At 43.0% G+C, this 22,044-nt stretch overlaps 1 protein-coding gene across 4 annotated transcripts in view; it reads left to right on the plus strand.

The window, feature by feature from the left end:
• Positions 1–22,044, plus strand: part of LOC130185890 (septin-9-like) — a 73,975-nt gene that overhangs the window by 11,407 nt on the left and 40,524 nt on the right. The window contains exons 1-2 of one of the 4 annotated variants that reach the window (XM_056402642.1): positions 2,677–3,049; positions 19,579–20,331. In XM_056402642.1, the coding sequence (XP_056258617.1) occupies positions 3,028–3,049; positions 19,579–20,331 (775 nt within the window). In that variant the 5' untranslated portion in view covers positions 2,677–3,027. Of the gene's footprint in view, positions 1–2,676; positions 3,050–10,222; positions 10,546–18,727; positions 18,858–19,578; positions 20,332–22,044 lie in introns of those variants that run through there. The other 3 variants (XM_056402640.1, XM_056402638.1, XM_056402639.1) reach the window with 3 other exon arrangements.

Raw genomic sequence — 22,044 nt, forward strand, 5'->3', positions numbered from 1 at the left:
TTTTTTTTTTTAAATGTACAAAAAAACAAGTGGGTAGAAACGTGGGCACTCGTGTTTGTGTGCATGTGTGAGTGAGAGTGTGTGTAACTAACACACTATTGGCAAACGGGCTGAAGTTGTGGCTCACCACTGAAGCATCTTCTCCCAGTGGGAAGAGCCAACGCCGTCTGCAGCATCAGCACAAAGACAGCAGAGAGAAAGGAGGGGGACTGAAGCACACGCACGCACACACATATACACACACACACACACACTTACACACTTACAGTTTTGGCATACACTGATTGTAGACTGCATGTGAAGGCACAAACTCACCATTAGAGGGGCTGTGTTTAGATCAGTTCCTTTTTTGTTTACTTTGACACCTCTAACCAAAATGCATGAGCAGGCAAGAGGACTATAGGACTGGATACATGTATCGCCAGTATGCAAATTACAATCACTGTGAAACAGGACACTGGCACCATTTGTCTATAATTAGTGCTTTCAGATCTCTTTTGTGAAACAGCCCCCAGGATGTGTATTCATCCCACAGCTGACAGGCCAAGAGACAGCAAACACATCGCAGCAACATGAGTGCAATCAGTGATTTTGTGAGATTTTGTTATATTTGAGTAGTTGTATATTATATATTTTTCATTGCAGCTCACTCTTATTATTGGGTGTTTATCTTTATGAGCAAATGAGAGAGCAGCAACCTCATTTGATTTGACCTGGAATTGAAGCATCTTCTGAATCTGCCAAAACATCTGGAGAAAATTATGAGAGCACAAATCAGAAATATCCACACAACATACATAACTACAAGTCTGTCCCTGAACACTCTCAAATGGTGACTTACAGGCGGATTTATTTTTTAAACTCATTCAAAAGCTTTGTAGCTACTGTGCTTCCACATTACATTCTTACTGTATGTGTGTGTTTGTGTGTGTAGTGTGTTTACTGTCAGAGCGTCGTGAGCTCTTGAGCTGTTGTGTTTTACTATCTGTAAACCAGAGTGATATACATGAAAGACTTGTGAAGATACACATATCATATACATACACATCCACACAAGCATGCCAACACACACAAAACACACATATGCAGATATGCATAAGTGCATACACACCGGTCTTGGGGGAAGCGCTTACGGCTAAGGATAAGGCCCTGCTTGTCAGCAGACCTCCCTGACGTTGATGCAGTCGCCACAGGGCATGTGCGAGTGTGTGTGTGTGTGTGTGTGTGTGTATGTGTGTGTGTGTTTGAGTACGTGCGTGCGTGCGTGCGTGCGTGCGTGCGTGCGAGATGCCCCATACAACCATACAAAACATCTGCCAACAGGGCAGATTTACGACTGCGGCGGCTGTTTGGGAGGATGCTTTACTGTAACCTCAACTCATGCACACACAAACACACACAGGTCTATCTAACACTGTGCCTATTGTTAATTTGTGTGTGGTTAATTCCCATCTGGGAGTCAGCAGATCCTGCTCTATTGGACATATGCATACATGGATGCACACACACACACACACACACACACACACACACACACTCGCTTGAACATACAATAAGTATTGTATATCTGAGGGGTGCATCTCTACAATGTGAAATAACACCTTGTTTTATGTTGTTTTATTTCTTTGAGTAGTGATGAAGTGATGTTAACATTATTCATATTTATTTTATTATACTATTGTTCCATCTGCTGATAAGGACTCAGCGATGTATACGTTGTAGAGAGTCATCTCATTTACTTCTAATTTAGATATTTCATTTCGTAGTCTTAAACTTACTTTGCAGCTGAATGTCGATCTTTCCCCCCAAGCTGTCAACTCTTAACTTAGCATGTCATCTTGCAGGCCAGAGTTGCATATTTTGGCCATTTGAGGCCGCCAAAGCGCAAATTGTCCTTATTTCATCACCCAATGCATCAGCTGGATTTAATTAAAGGATTAATGATGATATAACTGGAGACATATATAAATGACATGAATACACAAACACAGGTCAACATGCAATACACGAGGTCACTGTGGCGGTGTGTGTTGCACAAGACACCAGACTGACATGTCTGAGTGTGTTTGATCTCTCTATCAGAGCTCAGACGCTTGCCATGTGACCTCTGACCCCTGGCGCAGTGTGAGGGACGTGCCAGAGCTCGAAAGGTCATCTGAGTTTCCTGAACACAGAGACCGAGCACAGTTTCACCAATCTACATAACACACTCTGGTTTTATTTCTCTCTCAGTCAGTCCTTTCTCCTCACCAGTAACAAAGGCACAAGCACACCGCCTCTCCTGCATTAATGGCTGGTCCTTGAAAACATTTTTTTGGGAGGTGTGTTTTGATGAAATTCCTCCCTTGCTTCCGACCCGTATTGTTTTCGCCTGTCAGTATTATTTCAACAGGCTATCGTCCTTTCACACGTTTACAAAGACTGAACTGTATCTGATTCATCATGAGGAAGTTTAGAAGTAGCTGAGGGAATGTCTTTCACACCAGCTTGACAAGTATCTCTTGTTATGGAATGAATCAAGGCGACAGTGCACACACTCAAGCAACATTATAAAGTAAGTAAGCTGGCAGAGGAGTTTGCAAGTCCAGCGGGTTATTTTAGTCCGTCCATGTCACATGGTGGAGCTAATGGTTTCTATTTTCAAGACACAATGCTGCTTCAGTCTTTTGGTCTGCTCTGAAGAAAGAAAGGGTAAGAGAGAGAAAAAGAGGGTAAGAGAGAAAGAGAGGCAAATGCAACATATGATCAGCACATGGGGATGTCGTAATTCCGAATTCATTAGCAAGACACACTGAAGGAATCAAACTGAGGAGAGGGAGGGAGAACAGAGAGCCCAAAAGGAAAGAGAGAGTAAGAAGAGGAGGAAGAGGAACAGAGGGAGAGGGAGAGAGGGACGAGAGAAAGGGAAGTCCAAAAAAAGACAGAGAGAGGGAGAGAGAGAGAGGGGAGAGAGAGAGAGAGAGGGGAGAGAGAGAGTTGAGTCAAAGAGCAGACACTACATGTGGCTGTGGAGGGAGTGATCTGGTTATGGAGGGGGACAAATTCTCAGGTAAGACAAACTCTCCGGAAACTCTCAGCCCAGATGAGGACAAGCTTCTCTCCTGAATGGAAAACAGTGTGTAGTTTAAGGTTCTTCAATCAGCTATTTTACTGTGACCGAGTGTCTTTTCTGTAAGAGCCTGCCTCTATTTTCCCCTCTATGGTATTTTCCACTCTCTCATTCTGTCCTGTTTGCTGACTGCATGTTTTCTTTGGGGTTTGGAGCTGGAGCTGGGAGCTCTGCAGGGTTTGTATAGCAGCTTAGCGGACCTGTTTTGGTTTATCTGTCTTTATCTGTTCTGTGCCTGTAATGTTTGCAGGTTTTTTCAGTCTCTGTTTGTGCCCACCATCTCCACCCCTTCTGTCCCATTGTTTCCCGTTAAATGTTTTTGTCTTTACAGGTTGTTGCTCAGTCACTGTCTCTTTCCCATTCCTGTCTGTGTCTGCCTGTCTTTTCCCCCATTTTCATTTTAATGTTCGCTACATGAAAATAGGGCATCTAGGAAAAAAAAAACCCTCTGAGGAGTTGATGCTGCGGTGAAGTGACACAGAAACAGTACTTATTTCTTAGACATTTCTCTCTCTTTTTTTTCTCCATCTGCATTCTCCCATTCTTCTTTGGTGTGAAAACAGGAAAGAGCTCTGTTTGAACAGTACTACTCTTGTCCCTTGTGGCTCTGATCCCGCTTCGGCCATCACTCAGTCCCTCCTTTAGCTAACAGGACAGAGAAAGCCCTGCCTCAGCCCACTGGCAAATTAAGGCCGACTTTGCAAATAAAAATCCTCACTTTTTCCAAACGCTCCCTCTGATGCTATTTTCCCTTTTTGGATGCTGTCAACAGCATGCATATTGAACTGATAAGAGTTTGTCTCTGTGTGAGAGTGAGTGTGTGTGTTGTACATTATGCTAAAGTCATCAGTGAGGCAATGCTGTCTGCTGCTTCTTAATGGTATTTTTTATGAGTGTTAGTGTGAGTGTTGTAAAAAAAAAAAAAAGCTTATTGGCGTAAAAAAAAAAAAAAAAACCCTCAGTTGGAGTGGAAATGGTGAAGTGGCTGCAGCAGCATGTGCATGTTATTGTGCATGTGTGTGTGCGCGCGCGTGTATGTACGTCTACATGTGGTTGTTGTGTTTGTGACCGAGAATAGCTTGTAGCACCTTGACTGTGTGAAATCTGAATGTAAGTGAGATTATTGACAAGTGTGTGAAATGTGGCGTGTGGAGGTATCTCTCTCTCTCTCTCTCTCTCTCTCTCTCTCTCTCATTGTGGCCCCTTGTCTCCAGGTGCTTCCTCCAGGGAGCTGTAATGGCTTCAGCAGGACATACTTTGTGTATGTCTTGTGTGAATGTTGTGAATGTATTCTTATGAACTCTTGTATTCACACTTTAGTGTGTAGTTGGTTTGTCTATTTGTGTACAAAAATAGAAGGCATCTCTTTCCGGAGGCTTTGTCTTTTGCAGTAAGTGTGTGTGTGTGTGTGTGTGTGTGTGTGTGTGTGTGTGTGTGTGTGTGTGTGTGCACAGCTTGTGGCAAAGTATTGGCTCGTACTGGCTCACATGGCAGACAAGTACCTCTCGTCTACCTTGGCCAAATCAATTCAATTCACTTCTCGCTAATGTTCCTCCCACTCTGGTGTTGAGGCTGATTTGGAAGACTCTCTTTTTTTCCTGTGTTTTCTTCCCACATGAATCAACGGTGATGATGCTTTCAACGGAAACCGTCCATCAGCCACACAGAGACTGTGAATGGAGCGTAAAGGGGCTGACGTGTCCCATTCATTCCAGTCACAGCGAGGTCAGCTGATGATGTTTGCTGAAAGTCTGTGTGACGCAGCCACAGTCAGCCCGGACTGAAATCTCAGACCCATGACTTATAAAGTAGCCTCTTTTATTTTAGCTGATTATTACCTCAAACCACCTTTTCGTAAATTCTGTTAAAGATGTTGTTCTGAGTTTGTGCAGAAAGTCTGTTTCATATGTAATGTACGCTTCTCCCACCAGGTGGAGGTGCTGAGTTTAGCAATTCAAAATACTTTTTTATGTTAACCTCTCTCAGTTGTGAGGTTGTGAACACACACACACACACAAGGCAACAAGTGTTGTTTTGCTGTTTCTTGTGTTATCGGCCTACATGTTTAGATTACCACCCAGTATAAATTTTAAGGAGAGACATATTATTGAAGGAAATTACGGCCGTGTTCCTTCCTGGTGACACACCATTGGTGTTGTGGGCTGAGTTGCCATGGTAGTGTGCCAAGCAGAACAATATGCATGTGCAAGGGGAACAACAAGAATGGCGATCAATGCTGGCTTGTTGATGTACTAAACAGTGTTTATTACTCAGAGGAGAGATGGAGCAGAGGGTGGAGGTGGGATGAAGAGAGAGAGAGAAAGCAAGAGAGAGAGAGCGAGAGAGAGAGCGAGAGGGAGCGAGAGGCCTACTGAGAGTCATCTCTGATGGAGGACAGCTGCTCTCTCTATTTACCAAGCCATCCCACCCCATGCATGAGGGAAGACACACACACACTTGCAGGCAGTAGCATGTGTGCAGACAGCCGATACTCTCACTCACACATACAGACAGCGCTCACTGCAAAACCAACCACTGAGCAAAAGCATTTGAGGGGGTATGCCTGCGTGTGTATATGTGTGTACAGTGCAGTGGAGCCATATTTCCAACAGGTGCTGTATTTGATTAAATTTAGCAGAGCCCGGCTGGGTGCTGCTGTTTAACATTTGGTTTAGGGCAGCTGTTGTCACTACAGCTGTCCATATACTTTAGGAGGAAGCTACTTCACCATGTGCACGCTGGGGCCACATGAGGGGGTTTTATGTGTGTGTGTTTGTGCCTGTAATATTGTGAAACTGTCTGACCTTCTACACCAACTCTTTTACATTTACAGTTTTGCAAATAATACAGACTCTTACATTAGGGTTGTGTTTGCAACAATATATGTACTGGTACCTTCATCACCTTTGGGGGTTCAATTTTCTTTTGTTAGCAAAAATAATACATATTGGACTGTCACTGCGGTGCTTTCTTTTGCCATGCGTTCCCGCATTTAGCTGAATGCACAGTACTGTGCTGCAGTGAAAGCCAGACATTTTTCAGATGATGTTTACACTACTAGTGCTGATGATTCCATTAGTCATGCTAGCGCTGCTCTCTTTCTGTGTCTCTCTGTTTCTTTCTTTTCCTCTCACACACAGCAGACAGAAGGTTTCCTACTTCCTTGTTTCCATTTGAGCCATGGGAGTTCAGTGTCACTTCACATCACTCTCTGTCTGTCTTTCTCTCCCTCTCTACCTGGGGAGGAATCTTTTCCCACCTTTTCCCCTCTCTCTCTTATCTTGTCCATCCATCTCTCCTCTCTGAAGTCCCGAGCCATGCAGGTAGAGCTGCTTATTATGGGGGTTGCCATGTAAACAGAGCTGCGGTAACTAGCTAGTCACATCCGAAATACACACACATGAACAAATGAACACACGCAATGAATGCAAACATTGCACGCACTTGCCAGCACACAACACACGCAGATTTTACCCCTTCCAGATGGCTTGTTTGATACAGCCTGACTCATGGGTGAATTGTCTGCATCGCGGCCAACAAAGCTTTTGTTGTTTTAGGATGAGCTCAGCAGGAAGCTGGGGTTTCCTCTGTAGCTGGTACTGATAATCTTTAAATAACAATGACAGTCTAAACCTGACATGACGTGAAAAGAAACAGTGATCATCATTCACAGTAAATGCTAAATGCGTGTTATACTTGTATTTCCTGTAACACACAATTTACAACAGATTGCTGAACTTCTTCATGACATACATTTTGTTTTTATAAGAACGTCACTTCAGTTCAGTCTTTTGAATCACCTCCTGAAAACTTATTTTTCTAAACGTGTCATATATAAAAATGCACAAGTATTGACTAAGTTTTCTGTATTGTCTTCCTTTATTTCTGCCATCTGCTCCTTATGTGGTTTTGAAAACTGAATAAAGTCTTCAGGGCCATTGTTAACATAGCTGTACTCCTGAATAACACAGTTCAGGTGTATCCATGCATTTCATTGCCCAGTGTGGGTTTGGAAACATTTTATTTCTTGGAGCTGCATCTCAGATTCCAGAGATCTCAGGATGTCTGTCCACTGGCACAGGCCGGCCTGCAGGGGAGGGTGCCGACTGGCGCCGAGGCATGTGGATCTATTGGTGTCTTTGTGTGTGCATGCGTGCGCAAGCTTGTGACTCTGGTGGTCGACCGCTGACATTCGCAACCCGTCGTTGCCCTGGCATTGCCCTAGCAACTGCCACGCCGGCCTGGCATCTGTTTATAGAAGTTATCCTCCTCTCCTCCCACTCTGCTTCTCTCATATTTCAGGTCTTAGGAGGGCAGGTCCCACATTAGAGTGGTGGTGATCTGGGTTTCTTTAAGTGGCGGGCGGCTGTCTCTGTCTCTCTTTATCTATACGCTGCAGTGCAATATAACACCAGCAGCTGCCTATTCCAATACATTACAATACACTAATTTGCAGGAAATGTGGGGCCACAACAGATGAATTATCTGCATTTGACAGGTGTTCGTTATCATCACAACAAGAATAGACTATTGTCAAAACTATTTTTAGAGGGAGGTGAAAATCCTACAGTTGGAACATCTGTCAATCTTGGATAATAATGTGTGTGTTTACGGTAAGGCCTACTACACAACTAGATAACATGATCCTATATAACTAATATACTGAATGTGAGTGCATAATTGCAATGATATGAACGAAGTTCTTTATAGATCAGGGCAAAAAAACATTCTAGTCTTCTCCCAGTGTGACAGTTGTTACAGCAGATTGGATTAGCACTGTCTGGGCATGCTGGGGCTTGCAAGGATATGCAGTGGAAGGAAGTGTGCTTTTCAGTGTGTATGTGTGTGTGTGTGTGTGTGTGTGTGTGTGTGTGTGTGTGTGAGTGTCATGGAAATGGTTGGGTGTTGGGCTGAGTGCATGTATGTGTTGCTTGCCTCAGTGTGTGCATATTCATATTTTTGCATGCATCTGCTGTGCACTTATTAGTTTTTTCTGTGTGTGTGCGTGTGTGTGTGAATATGAGTGTGTGCCACTGATCAGTGTAAACTGACACATGTGTTGGCCAGAACACACTGTGTTGGGTGAGGATGTGTCGGGAGCAGGATTCTCCCCGTGTCGCCATCTTTATCTGTTGCAAGATCAGATTACTGTATGCTACTGACATTGCAACCAAGCTAACAGGTTGTATTTATAGGTGCAACACTGACCTCTGCTGGAGGAAGTGACAGTGTCAGCTATTGTGGGTTCATACTTCATACCTATACTATAGATGTAGGTATATCTGGATGGGGCTTTATTATGAATAGGAAGATCGGCCCTAGACTTTTGCGGGAGAGATTAAAGCTCTGCTGTCCTCATGGACTCTGAACTATGCACTCACCCTACACCTTGATCTTCTCACACAGGGAACAAAGAAAAAAACACCTTGCCTTCAAAGAGTAACCAACAATCATGTCAAAAGTCATGTTTACTTATTTATGGCATCCCAGGCACCTGTGCTGGCCTCCAGGAAAAGGCCCAGTTTTCATGTTAACCGAGAATATTTGTTGACGATGCAAGTGTTTTCTCACACATATTGTTGGTTACATACTTTGCATGGTTCAATGGCGTGGAAATGTGGTGTAAGATTAATCTCAGATTGCAGGTTTTGGTACAGTAAAGCCTCATATTTGTTTTGAAATCTGTGTTAGTGTGTGTTTGTGCACTTGCGCACATCTGTGTTTATGATCGGTAAACATGCCTAAATCAACAGAAAATGCAAACTTTGATTCCAGTGTAAGCAGCAAATTGGCAGACATGCAAGGTTTCAGTCCCAAACATCTTCTGATAAATCACTCACTGGATAACAGCTATTGAGGAATTCTTCTGTCGCTTTACAGCCTGAATGATTTATCACAGTTTAAACCCAAATTATTTTCCATATCTCTCTATGTTCTATCATCTATCCAAACACATTTTTATTTCATTTGTCTTCTAATTTTTGCCTCATGTGGTGTTTTCTCTCAGGGCTGCCCTTATTTTGAAAGCAGTATATCTTTGCCATTTGAAAAGAGAGTTATGAGCCTTGTGAGGAGAGAGTCTCCTAACACATACACACATACACACACACACACACACACACACACACACACACACATACACACACACACACACACACTAGTGCTTATTGTCTAGTCACTAATAAATGGCTCATTTTGGTGCAGAGGCCAGATGCAGTGGTTTTTCTGTCGCCGGCCTGGAGCTGATAAAGTCTGACTATGCTTCACTGGCCTCAGGGCAACTTCTCACTGGGTAATTCAAGTTTTCACACAGGATGAGAATCAAAGTGACTTCACACTTTTGTTTTTCAATTAAGGTAGGAGTTGCTGTGAATGTGCTCAACTGTACATAATCATGGTACCATCTTGACATACATTCATTGGACCACACACACACACACACACACACACACACACACACACACACACACACACACTGACCAACGCCCCTGTCCACCCTTCCCCCTCCGCCCCCATACACAGGGGCTCATTCACATGGTCATTAAGTCATTAGGCTACTTATTTATTGATGTCTGCCTCCAGAGCGACTGAGCTTGTCAGATGATCTACTAACTGCCTGTGTGAGCCTGTCCTGACCATATTAGTCCATAGTATGATTCTGTTTCCACCCTGGATTTATTTTTCTATGAACTGTAACTTCTCACTCCATGTACTATAAGATAAGATTGAATGGAGGCTTGTCTTGTTTTCTATCTGACTATGAGTGTATGCATTGATGTATGTGCTTATAGGATGCTGATGTTGGCATATTCAACATTGTAAGATTTTAAAAACAAGTAATGACTCAGTAATGACTATCTGTGTGTTTCATCAGTTGCCCAGAGTGTGTTAGCCATGTCATCCAGCCTACAGGAAGTGTGTTTGAATGTTAGCATGCATATAATTTGACCGACCCAGTCAAAAATGAGAGCTTTCAAGGGAGCCAGTCTGAGAGGACGGCTGCAGAAGGGGAGGGAGGTATGGAGGGAAGGGGGGGTTGCAGTGAGCTAAAGGGAGAGAGGGAGAAGAGAGGAGGGAGTGGGGGGTTGTCATCGCTCGCTCATTCCAAGCTCTGGAAGTTGAGAAGGAGGAGAAGAGAAAAATAAGTTGCTGCCTTAAGAAAGAGAGGAGAGATAGGGAGCGGGTTTGGATCAGTGAGCTGCTCAACTCTTGTTTTTTTTTTTTTTTCCTCCCCTCCTCTCTCTTGCACGGGCTCCTAATTTGGGATTTGTTTAAAAGCGGGACTGCGCCTCAGGAAGACTTTTCCTTGCTGGGGAAAGGGAACCCTGCTCCCTCTTCTCTCGCATTATACACACACGCACATACACACTTGCTCCACAAAATGTCTGATTCCACTGTCAACGCTCACTTGGAAGGGATCATATCAGACTTTGAAGGTTAGTTTCTCTCTCTCTCTCTTGCGCTCTGCTGCTCCACTGTCTTTCTTCCTCTTGTCACTATGTGGAGCGAGGCACTCTATAACCCTGCCATGAGGACACTGTAGATAGTTTCCATATGTTTGATTGGAGCCGCGCAGATCTGGAAAAAAGGAGTGTGAAGGGTTCGTTGACGTCTGTGGTGAGCTGTGGTGTTTTCGAAGGGAAATAATGTTTAAAGTGTTACTTTTTATGGCTCTTTAACTTTTGTTGAGATGCATGGGCGTGTGTTTGTTATGGTTGCCATGTATGTGTCTGAGTCTAAGATGTGGTTGCATGTGTCAAAAGGAGAAACTGTATTCAGTGTGCAACTGATTCAGCCTTTCTTTAGAGCAACCTCCATCACAGAGAGGGCCATATGAGTCTGCTTGTATACTGTATGCTGAGCACTCAGGAGACAGCAACTGACCAATACAGCTGTACACCTGGCCCACCTACCCCCCCTCTGTTTCCCTTCTTCTCCTCTTCCTTTTCATCTCTCTCCCCCCTGGCCCACAGATTCCCCCTGTCATCCCTCTCCTCCCACTCCTCTGCCTCCTCCTCCACGTCCTCGTCCTCCGGCTGTGTTTTCCCTTTTCCTCTCTCAGCAGCTCGTCCATCCTCGGCCCCTCTCCCCGTGGCCTGCCTGCTGGTGGTTGCAAGGAGGGGCTGACAGTCCAACACCTCTCCCCCAACCTGTCGTGTCTATCTGACTATCTGTCTCCTGTCTCTCACAAACACATAGCCATTAGGAACGCATCCACACTTGTCCGATGCTGCTCCTCTGTCAACACCAGTTTGCTTGTGGTATGTACGGTGAATCTCTCTGCCTCCTTCTCCCTCTCTCTCTTTCTTTTAGTCTTTAAGCTGCTTGCTTACACAGTGCAACAGAGCAGAAAGATAAGTGGCATTCAGAAAAGAGAGGCATCATGGGTGACGGAGTGTGCTTCGACCATGTGGTTCAAAGTCATGCTTTTAGACGTCCCTCGCTCATGTGTAAGACCAGCATAATGGACTACTGTTGTGATTGTCAATGGCGTGTGTTGCCCCTGGTTGGGCTGAGTGTGTGGTAATACCTATATGTCATCACCATGCACCATGATGTTTGGCCATGTGTGGCTCAGTGAGTCCTACAAGAGCCCACCAAGAGATAGGCATTAGGGTCGGAAAAGTACTCACCTTACTGTAACTGAGCAGCTTTGTGATGAGCTTTTTTTTTTAATGGCACATTTTAAATCAATAATTCCACTTTAGCCACATAAAATATTGCGTTAAACTACTTTTAAAAAGGCATATATGACACAGCTTGCTGTAGTCAAGGGGAGATTTCATTTGAAATTTGCTTTGAAAAAAAAGCCATTGTCATAATGAAAAGAAGGACACGTCCTTCAAAAAAATGGTGACTATTAACATGCTACACTGACTTTTTCAATGTGCTGTATCGCAATCAAGTACGACAGCTAATCTTAAAATGGGACTATGCAGCTTTTAAAAAGAAGAAATAAGAAATTATTCCTCTCACAAATACCAGTTGAGAAACAACCAAACTCTTATTTTAATACTACACTTTTTGCTGCCACAGCCTTACTTGGTCTGGTATGATCAATAGCTTATGGAGGCTAATGTTAGCAAACTTTAGATGGACATTGTTATACAGCCACTTCATTGACTCAATAACTCTTCTCTACTTGAGATACTGTTACACTATTAGCATTTAGCATTTACCATTATGCCTCATTTTTTAACTTGTGACCACAGTGACTCCAGCAAAAGTTACTTAGTTTGGGTTTAATGTTAGTTGGGTGATACAGTATTTAAGTCAGGTCATTTTGGTAGGATTTTCTATCCCTTGGACTACGTATGGAAAAGACCACAAACCACACTTATAGTGTCGAATAAGACTTATTTATTTTGTATCTAGAAAACATCTGTGGCAATTTTCTACGGCTGAATTTTCTGTGCACTACATATTATGGGTAGAAAATCAGCCAACACATTGACTGTTTGATCTTGTAGAATAAAAATAACATTAACTCTGAGTCAAAACTCATTGGTAATGGGTAAAGTTAACCCAGTAGTGAGTTGGTGTTATATTGACTCACACTGGGGAGCTTTTTAACCCAGTGATGTTTAAGTGTGCGTGAAAATTTGACCATGGATCTTTCACACTACAGGGTATCAATATTTTATTCAATGCACGATGAACCTTGCTTTTCACAGGCGTGACTATCACCTGATTATACTGATTATTTGAAAATTGTGAATTTATGCAAATATATTCACATCATATGCTTGTGAAATGTTTAGATCTCTGTTTAAAGCACCACAGAAAATATGGATCATTTTATCATTGGATGTGACACTTATTTGTGCAATACGCCACATGTAATCTATACAGTAAAATTGTGAATGACAGCAGGAAGAGCAGTTTTTTAGTCTAACAGTGAGTGTATTTGCCACGTCACCATTGTTGGATAGCGAGTGTGATTCATTCTGTCATGCTTTTTGCTGATGACGCCTGTGAAAAGCTGAGAGAGACAGAAGATGGGATTTTCTTGCCCATGAGGCTGATGACCTCAGCTGTGACCTCACAAACACACAGATCATTGACCGAGCCACTGGGCCTTTTCCGCTGAGCAGAAGGAACACACACACACACACACACACACGCACCCACACAGTTTCATACAGCATCATTTTGTACTGCTCCTTGAAAGAGGCCTGTTCTCTCTTTTCTCTTGCAAACAGCCGCTTGTGTTTCCTTCTCGCGTTAAAAACATCTACAGTATATTAATGAGTGACTGCAGACAGTATACATTAAGTAGTTTAATGACCCAAATATGGACCAGATATCTGGCTTGTAATGATTCTGATTCTGATTCTGAGTCTCTTCTCTCTCAGTTCTCTCTCTTCTCTCTCTCTCTGTATCTCTAAGCTGCATGTGAAGGGCATTCACTGGTGCAGTGAGAGGAAATTCCACAGGAGCAGATTTCTGTGGTGGGTGAAAATGTCGGGGTAGGCAGCGAAGGAGTGGATCTGAGCACAGCCGGGCCTCTTTTTACAGATCTGCATAGGGCCCGGCCTGCATGGCACTCACCAACCATTCACTGTAACAAACGTTTTGACAGTCAGTGATGAGATAAAGCTAAATTCAATCACCATATATGGGAAGTATTGAAAAATATAGAGCACCTTCTTGATCCCAGTACAGAGCTTCTATTGCTTTGTCTGGTGAATTCATTTTCCACAAGTGCTTCTTAATTACTCTAATGTATAAAAAGGCCACATGAAACATTTTACCCTGAAACATATATAGAATTTGTCATTCCAGTTTACGACCAGGTTGCTGCTATACTTACTGCTCTTTAATCATATGCAGAGCAGTTTTAACAATCTCTTTTAAATTAGGGAACACACCTTATTTCAGAGGACAAAACTCCTTAATGGTGACGGCGAAAAATTTGACGAAGGATCATGGTAGGAACTGAAATGCCTTTCAAAATGAAAACTGTTATTATAATCCAACTGCCACTTAGCTGTGGCTTTGGATTTTTTCAGGGACTGTAAGTCAGTTGGTGCTCTGTAACACGTAATGCACTGAAACTGTGTTATTAAGGACCATTGGTAGAAGTATTTCTGGTTGTCAAAGAACAGCTGTACGGGGGTTAATGTGCAATTGATTTTAACCATTAAGTCTCAGTTTTGTGACAAAACCCCTCGAGGAGCCTCGCTGACAGAGCTTGTGTGTGAGGAAGCGTCCTCTGACAGAAGCTAATGATAACCGTGCTCAGGGGTCTCCATCCTTATCAGGATTATCAGGTCTCTCTGTAGTCAACAGCTAGAACGGGTTTCCTGCTAATGACGCCAGCAGCATCCGTGCTCCTAGGAAGCACCAAGGGTCACTCTGGGGTAGTGCGAACACAGCAGGTCTTTGTTAGGCTTTTAAGGTACTCCTTGCTGTTTTTCTCCCTGTTGGACACGTGGAGCGAAACCTGCACCGATGCCAACCCCAGACAAGACCCAAGAGTTATCAACGGGCTCCATGCTATTGCTAAAAACAACTAGGCTGTGATGAGAGATTTTCTTTCGTATATTGAGTAGAAATTGTTTTTTGTTTCTGCAGGGAATGGAAAGTGTGTTTGACAACAGTAACATACACCTCCAGGAAAGAGAGTTGGGCCAGATGCTCTTATGCCAGCTGGTCCAACGCACTTTTTGACATGCAGAGCTTATTTAGGCTACTGTGGTAAACTGCAGAACCTTTGTTCAGAGAGAAGAGGGTAAGTGACTCTAGTTGTGAGCGCTCAACATGTCAAACTGGCTGCGTTTTAAAATATTGCCATAAAGTTATAATCCTTAAGATTTCAGTTCTGGTTGTTTTATCAGCAATCTGTGGTTACTGTGGTAACGCTGTGGATGGTGGGCCACTGTGGATTAATACTACAGCAAACACTCCTTGAGTAGCTATTTCAACAGAAGGACAACCGGTATATCTGTTTATAGAGCAGGCAATCAAAACAGTTGGTTACCTTATTAAGTAGTGGAAGGTGTGCAGCCTTTCACCTGAAGCTCTCATCAAACATCTTACAGTGGATGCTCCTTCATATTCTATTACTCACAAAAACTTGTCTTTTCAATGCATTTTTAGTGCTTACTTAGTGACAAATTCAATTGAATTCTTATGACTCCTTCACAATAAAAGCCACCCTGTATTTTGTAATTTGTGTTCCTTTGATATGAAGCAGTGGCAGTAGGAAATCCTGGGTTTGCAACTTAATACAGTTCTGATATGGCTGTAGGCAAGCAAGCACTGAAGACTGAAGCAGATCGTGCAAACAGTAACACTATTACACATGTGCCTCATTTCCTGAGAATCCCTTGTGTGAGTGAAGACAATTTGAACCTAATGGACTGGCGCTCTCCTTCACTAACAATGAAAACTAACCGAAAGTTTTTTTTTAACTTGCCCTCATACCAGCACATTACATGTGCCCTCTGGAGTTTTCTAGTCTAACAAAAGTGTATTTTTGCATTCAGTGTTATTCAAGAACACAGTGTTACTGTATTGCATCTTCCTGTGTACACACAAGACAAACAGGTGCTGCTAATTAAAAAAAAAAAAACTTTAAAAAACTGTGTCATAATGCCACAAGAGGTGAAAAACTCTACTGGATCACTTTAGTGGAAGCATAGCTTTTACCCTTGATGGTTGATTGGGACGTTAGTCACAGTTTGGAGATTGTACTTTGTAGCTCTTGGAAGCAAATTTAGTTTAATTATCAGTTTGACAAAATGCCTGCGTGATTCAGTGATTCTCAGTTTCCCTCAAGAGCTGAAGACAAAAGTCAGCACTACATCTTGTTGACCCGTCCGACTCATCTACTGTCATGCTCAGAGAGGCGTAGAGAATGTCCATGTGGTGCTCATACAGTACATGCTACACTGGAGAACAGAGTATCAACATCATGTGATTTTCTACCAGTTTAACCATGTTTCAATACACTACATGGACTCATCCCGTATCTGACATCTGAGTTATAGTTGAAAAACATCATGTTTGGCTACAGTGTCTTCCTTATTTGGCGGTAGCGTCTGCGAGTAAGTTTACGCTATATTGTTTACTGAGTCCAAGATGAATGGGGTTCAGAAATCTTCAAAGCAGATTTTACTTCAATTCCAGGTGAAATGAGAGGTAATGGGAAGAAGGGAGAGCTAATGGAAAGAGCCTGAGACAGAGGTTAACATTTGGTTCACATTGGTGCTCATTAGTATTATCTTAGCTTGGTTGGAAGGTCTTTGATCACTGCTATCACCTCATAGCAGCAGCAGAGTACAGCAAGTTTGGATCAAATGGCTTTGTCCTTGAAATTGCACACACAAACACAAACTGATAAAAACCTGTGCACACACACACACTGTAATGCAGACACAAATATACAGCATTGTATGCCATCATACAGGCACATAGACAATCACTGAGACATGCACAGAGGCAAGTAACAGTGCCATAGAGAAAATAGAGATATTAATGTGTGACCTCCTCATCTATCCCCTTTCATACACACACACACCTAATCATGCAGTGACGTTAACAGAAGCAGAGAGCTTGGCTCCAACCAGGGCAGACCAGGCTGTGTTTGCTTTACTCTGCAGCTGTGTTTAAACACACACACACTTACAGAGAGACACTGAATAATAACTGACGGGGCCTGTGTCTCCAACGTGTCAGTGAGGACTTCACTGTGTTGGGCTCTTGTGTCACCACACAGTTAGCGCAATTCTCGGCAAACAGGTCATTATATCAAAATCACAGTCAAACAGAGTTTCAAGTGGCCTGTGGCACTGTGAATATGCCTTTGCCTCTTACTTTCACTGCTCAAGCTTGCCATTAAAAGCATCACACATCCATGAGCAGCCCAAGTGATTTTCATTGGAGGCATTTGTGCTTCGTTTCCTGTCCTTACTGACACAAAACTCTTAGATATTTCAAGCCTTTACCTCTGCATACAATGGATTTTTACATATAACTTCATTGTGACTAGTGTGTCATTCCTTTGCATATTTCTTACACTTAAATAAGGACAGAACACATTGACATCCCTGTCTTCCAAGAAAATTTCAAGGCCAGATTTTTTCTTAATGAAATTACGTTATTCCATTCTGAGCGACACAAAGACCTTATTGTCAAAGACAGCTGAAATGATCTGTGATGGTGGAGATGTACACTACATACATGTCAGAGTGTGAATCGAAGTCACAATGCTTTTTATTTTCGTCTCTCTTCATATTTTTTCCTGTCATTCTCAATGGTGTAATGAAGAAAGTGCCAAAATTGCCATATACAGTAAACACACAGGAATGAGAACATGGCAAACCACTCCCCAAGCATTTTAGGACGTTGCACCAGGGTTTAAAGGAGTAGCTATCTTATTTGTTTAACATGCAAATTAGTGAGCTTTAAAGGTGCTGGTAGGTGGCATCTCTCATGTTTGCACAGAGCCAGACTAACTGTTAGTCCTGTTTCCTATCTTTATGCAAAGCTAAGATAACCAGCCGGTCACTCCAGCTATATTTTTGGCATCCAGATATTAGAGTGATATCAGTCTGCTCATCTTTCTCTCTGCACAAAAGCTAACCCAAATGTTGAGCACTTCCATTAAGATGCAAAGTGCTACTGCTAATATTGTGACTGGTACATGTCATATTTAAAGTACTGAATATTCAGTATCATGCTAAAAGTACTGAATGTTCAAGTAGTGTGGGATTCAGTAGGGCTGCAGATATCCAAGCATGCACTGTCAGTGTGTGCTCATTCAAGGTATACACAGGAGGCTTTGCTCAAATTATCAGCATTGGAGAAGCCTCCTTTGTGTAGGAATTGCAGACATGGAGTGGGATTGCTGACCTGTCATTCAAACTTGTCATCAATTGCTGACCTGTAATTCCCATAATCGCACTGAAGATAAGAAAATGTTGACAGCAGGTGACCAAATATTTTCTGCCTCTATAATCAAAGTATTACAGAGGAAAATTGGAAAGGTTAAAGGTTCTCACTGATGCAGATGCCCAGTTAAACCAGTGTTTCACATTGAACTCAGTGCACACTGCGAACCATTAGCTGCTTCTCATCACAAAACCTGCTGAAACAAATCAAGGATGTGAAAACAGAGAGTTCCAGGAAGAGGGGTCTTCTCCCATGCTGGTGCTTGGCTTGTCAGCCCTGAAGCAGGCCAGAAGCCTGTGCAGGCTCCGGTGTTTATCTGGGACAGGTGCCGTGTTGCTCCAGGACTTGTTGCTGCTCCGCTCTCTGGGCTGAGCCGAGGTGAGCTGGGTGTCACCCTCTCATCTGACATGGACCTGGTGGTGGAATATTGGCATTCAACTGATAAAATCTGTTTTAAATGGAGTCCTTTCTCTTTTTCTGTTAACTTTTCAAGAGTATGTCATTTACTGTGAACTATCCACATACAAATCCAAACATAAAGGACGAAAAGTAAAAGGAAAAAAGAGTTATAGCCTATTTTGGGACACATGCACTCCAAAAGTATAAGTTAGGCATATAATATTTTAATTTACCTGTTTTAGTTTGTTACATCAGTGTATGAAATATAGTAGCCTAATTTAGGGGTCGCGCGATCCATCAGAGCCCTCACGGGGCGTGGTCAGTCTGCTAGTCTTTATGCTAACAGGTGTGCGAGATGTTCGGGTAACTATATTGAGAAGAAGAAGAAGGAAGTGCCGGTGTAATTTCATCAAATCTTTAGCCAGACAATTGACTAGAGTCCTCCTCCTCGGTCAGTGGCAGATGTTTTTCTTACCTTACAATATAATTAAACTCTACCAGGTGGGAACATAGGAATATTTTTTTACTGAGCGGATTTGAAATCGCAAACGCCATGCTATCGGGCTACGTGAAGCGTGTTAAATCCGGTAAGATTAGCATGCCCAGTGGAGTTTACTTATTTTGGGCTATTCACTGTCTGTCACTGTCACTGTAAAATTAACAGGAATTATCATCAGCTCAATTGCAAATGTTCTCAAAGTGCTTGGGTGTGATGACCATTGTGTAAAATTTGAATGTCGTTGCCACGCGGTGTGAGTCGGTTTAAACGGGGCCTCCCTCGTACTGTGTTGGCTCTCACTGCGTCTTATCGTCAGCTGCGTTTGTTTCTACACAACTAACACATTGTAAACAATCAAGTTATTCACGTTTGATTTACACCTTGTCAAATCAAGCAGGGCTAAACATTACCTTCCATCTCTGTGAAAATAATTGCAACAAGTCTCTGAAGAAACCTAGACATGATGGGTACAGGTACATACAGGTTGAGTAGCTGCACTGCAGTTTGTATTTAGTATCAAACATTTTGTTGCATCCGAAAAGAAATGAAAGTGCCTCAGGCCCTTTGTTCTCCAGTTTGTCGATCATGTTTTGTTTTCTTTTAGTTTAGTATCTGTATAGGCCAAGAGACTCTTCTGTTTCTTGTCTAACCACAAATGTTCTGTGTTTTCCAGCGCTGAAGCGGTCATTTGAGGTGGAGGAGACGGATACATCCACACACCCCTCACCCTTGTCTCGTCGAACCACCAACCCTCTCCGCTCATCCACCTCCTCCACATCCAGCCAGCGGAGCTACGACCTGAGCTCTCGCAACTCCGACTACTCCTCTTCCAGATCTTCCCCCTCCGAGTCCTCTAATCCACGTTCTCCAAAGACCGGAATGAGGCGCATTGAGTTATCAGGGGGTCGTAACCCTGACACAGCTTCTTCCCGCCGCACAGAAATCTCTATTGAGGTCTCCTCCAAGCAAATTGACAACTCACCCAGTGCTGGCATCGCCCGCTTTGGCCTCAAACGACCTGAGGTCAGCCTGAGCAGTCGGAGCTCTGCTCTGGACAGCTCCTCCAACTCCAGCTCCACAAACAGGCGGGCAGAGCTCAGCATGACACGGCCCCATGAGCCCCCTGCCCCTCCCAAGAGGATGGATGCACAGCTGTCCTCTGCCCCAGTTTCTCGGATCCCTGAGCCCCCCCAGAGAAGAGCAGAGCCCCCGTCCCCCATCCTCAGCCCAGCTGAGGGGGCCTCCAGGAGGCCAGAGATGCCTGTTTTCAGACAGCCAGACGGTTTGGTGCCAAACAGTGCAATGGAGAACAACAACCACCTGCCTCCTGCACCTAGCGCTCCCCTGCCTTCCCTAGCAGAGCCCCGGGTGGAGAGGGTGCAGTCGCCCCCAGTCACAGAGGCCCCCACAGCCCGACCAACAGACAGTGAGTACCTGCTCAGTACAGCATGTTTTCTATACTAACTGTTTTATAATGAAGTGAACTTATCAAGGAAGCATTTTAGCCTGTGCCTGTACAGTCTACTTGTTTTTGATTGAAGTGCCACTTGACAGTCTTTGGTAATTTTGCTGTAACCAGTTTCAACATGGCCTATCTTTCTAAATCTAATGACTTGTAACAGTTTGGCAGCAACTATGTTTTGATGAAATCATCTGATCATTGCTTTACCTCATTGCTGCTCACTTCCTTTCCTGTTTTATAACCATTTCATTTTAACCTTATCTTGCAACACACTCACGCTGATGTTGAGCTTTGGTATATGTATGCTCAAACACACTACCTCGATTCAAGTATATTTCTCGTCATTCTAAAACCACAGTCTGCGCAAATCTACACACTGAACACTGTCTAATTCATGTTGAGTTTAACTTTCAAACTGGGCTCTGTAATTCAGTATGACACAAATTGGAACCATTTATTGATTTTTATTTTGTATTTATTCGAGATTTCTGTTCCTTTTTATTCCACATAAAAGCAGCTGTGAATTAGCAGTACCACGAGCACAAGCATGAGTTCGTGTGAGCTTGTCAGTCTAGATCTGTGAATGTAGGTCAGAGAGGGTGATGATGAGAATCGCAGGGACGCTCCCAGGACAGCAGTTAACATTGAACTCATACAGGCAAGCAGCTGAGTAGCCCAGCTCACTTGAACTTGAATCAACCACTGGATTCAGACTTAAAGTATAGGATAAAATCACTGTGAATTCAGATTGTGTGAGATTGGCAGCTGTACATTTTGTAGAGCTTTATATTTTTTTTATCAACTAATCGGTTACTATTAAGATGCTAGTGATACTGCAAGTTTAGTAACTGCTGGTGTTTTTGACTTCAGTGTTTGTGTGATTTAATTTTCTCTGTTGTTTGCTCAACATATATGACATACAAAGTTATAAATGAAAGCAAAATGATCCTTGTCTGGTCAGTGCAGAGGTGTTTTTTTTTTTACTTTGAGCCACTACTGACTAACATAAGACATGTGGTACATAGATGATGCCAAACTTGAACAGAGCATCAGATGTTTTTCTAGTAACTTGCACAATAAGTATTGGTTTTACTGAGGCGAAACATCAAGAAATGCTCCATAACTGTGGTAAGATACCGCACACCAGTGAGTCATTGTTTTGTTGCTTTAACCTCTCAGGCTGACCAGGTCAAGAGTGGAAGAACAAGACTCCTGATACTCATGTAATCTCGTCATCCCAAAATAAAGCCTTATATGATCTGGAACTTTTTTGCCTCCAGATCTAAAAGGGTGTAATGATGGCACGGTTGGTCGGTCCATCCATCCAGCATGTTGGTTCAGAAACAAGATATGCTGAGATTACTTCTGATCTGACTGAAACTAAATTTAGTGTGAGTTTTTGAGGGTGATTCCTAATGTTTTCTCACCCATGTAATCTCTGGAGCAACACCTCAGTGCATGAAAAGGTATCTCGAAACCTAATTGCTGGGTTTCCATGAAGTACACTACGGATATTCCTCATCCTCAGTGGATGAAAGCTAATATTTGAGGTTAGCCCATGACCTTTCTTTTAGCACCAGCCTCAGGACAAACTTTGCATTTTAGTTGAATTCCTGTGAATACCTAAACTGTGAGTATGTTAATTTCATCCTTTACTGTGTTACTGTGGTGTATAAT

The sequence above is a fragment of the Seriola aureovittata genome, chromosome 17, assembly GCF_021018895.1.
Source record: "Seriola aureovittata isolate HTS-2021-v1 ecotype China chromosome 17, ASM2101889v1, whole genome shotgun sequence".
NCBI lineage: Eukaryota > Metazoa > Chordata > Actinopteri > Carangiformes > Carangidae > Seriola > Seriola aureovittata.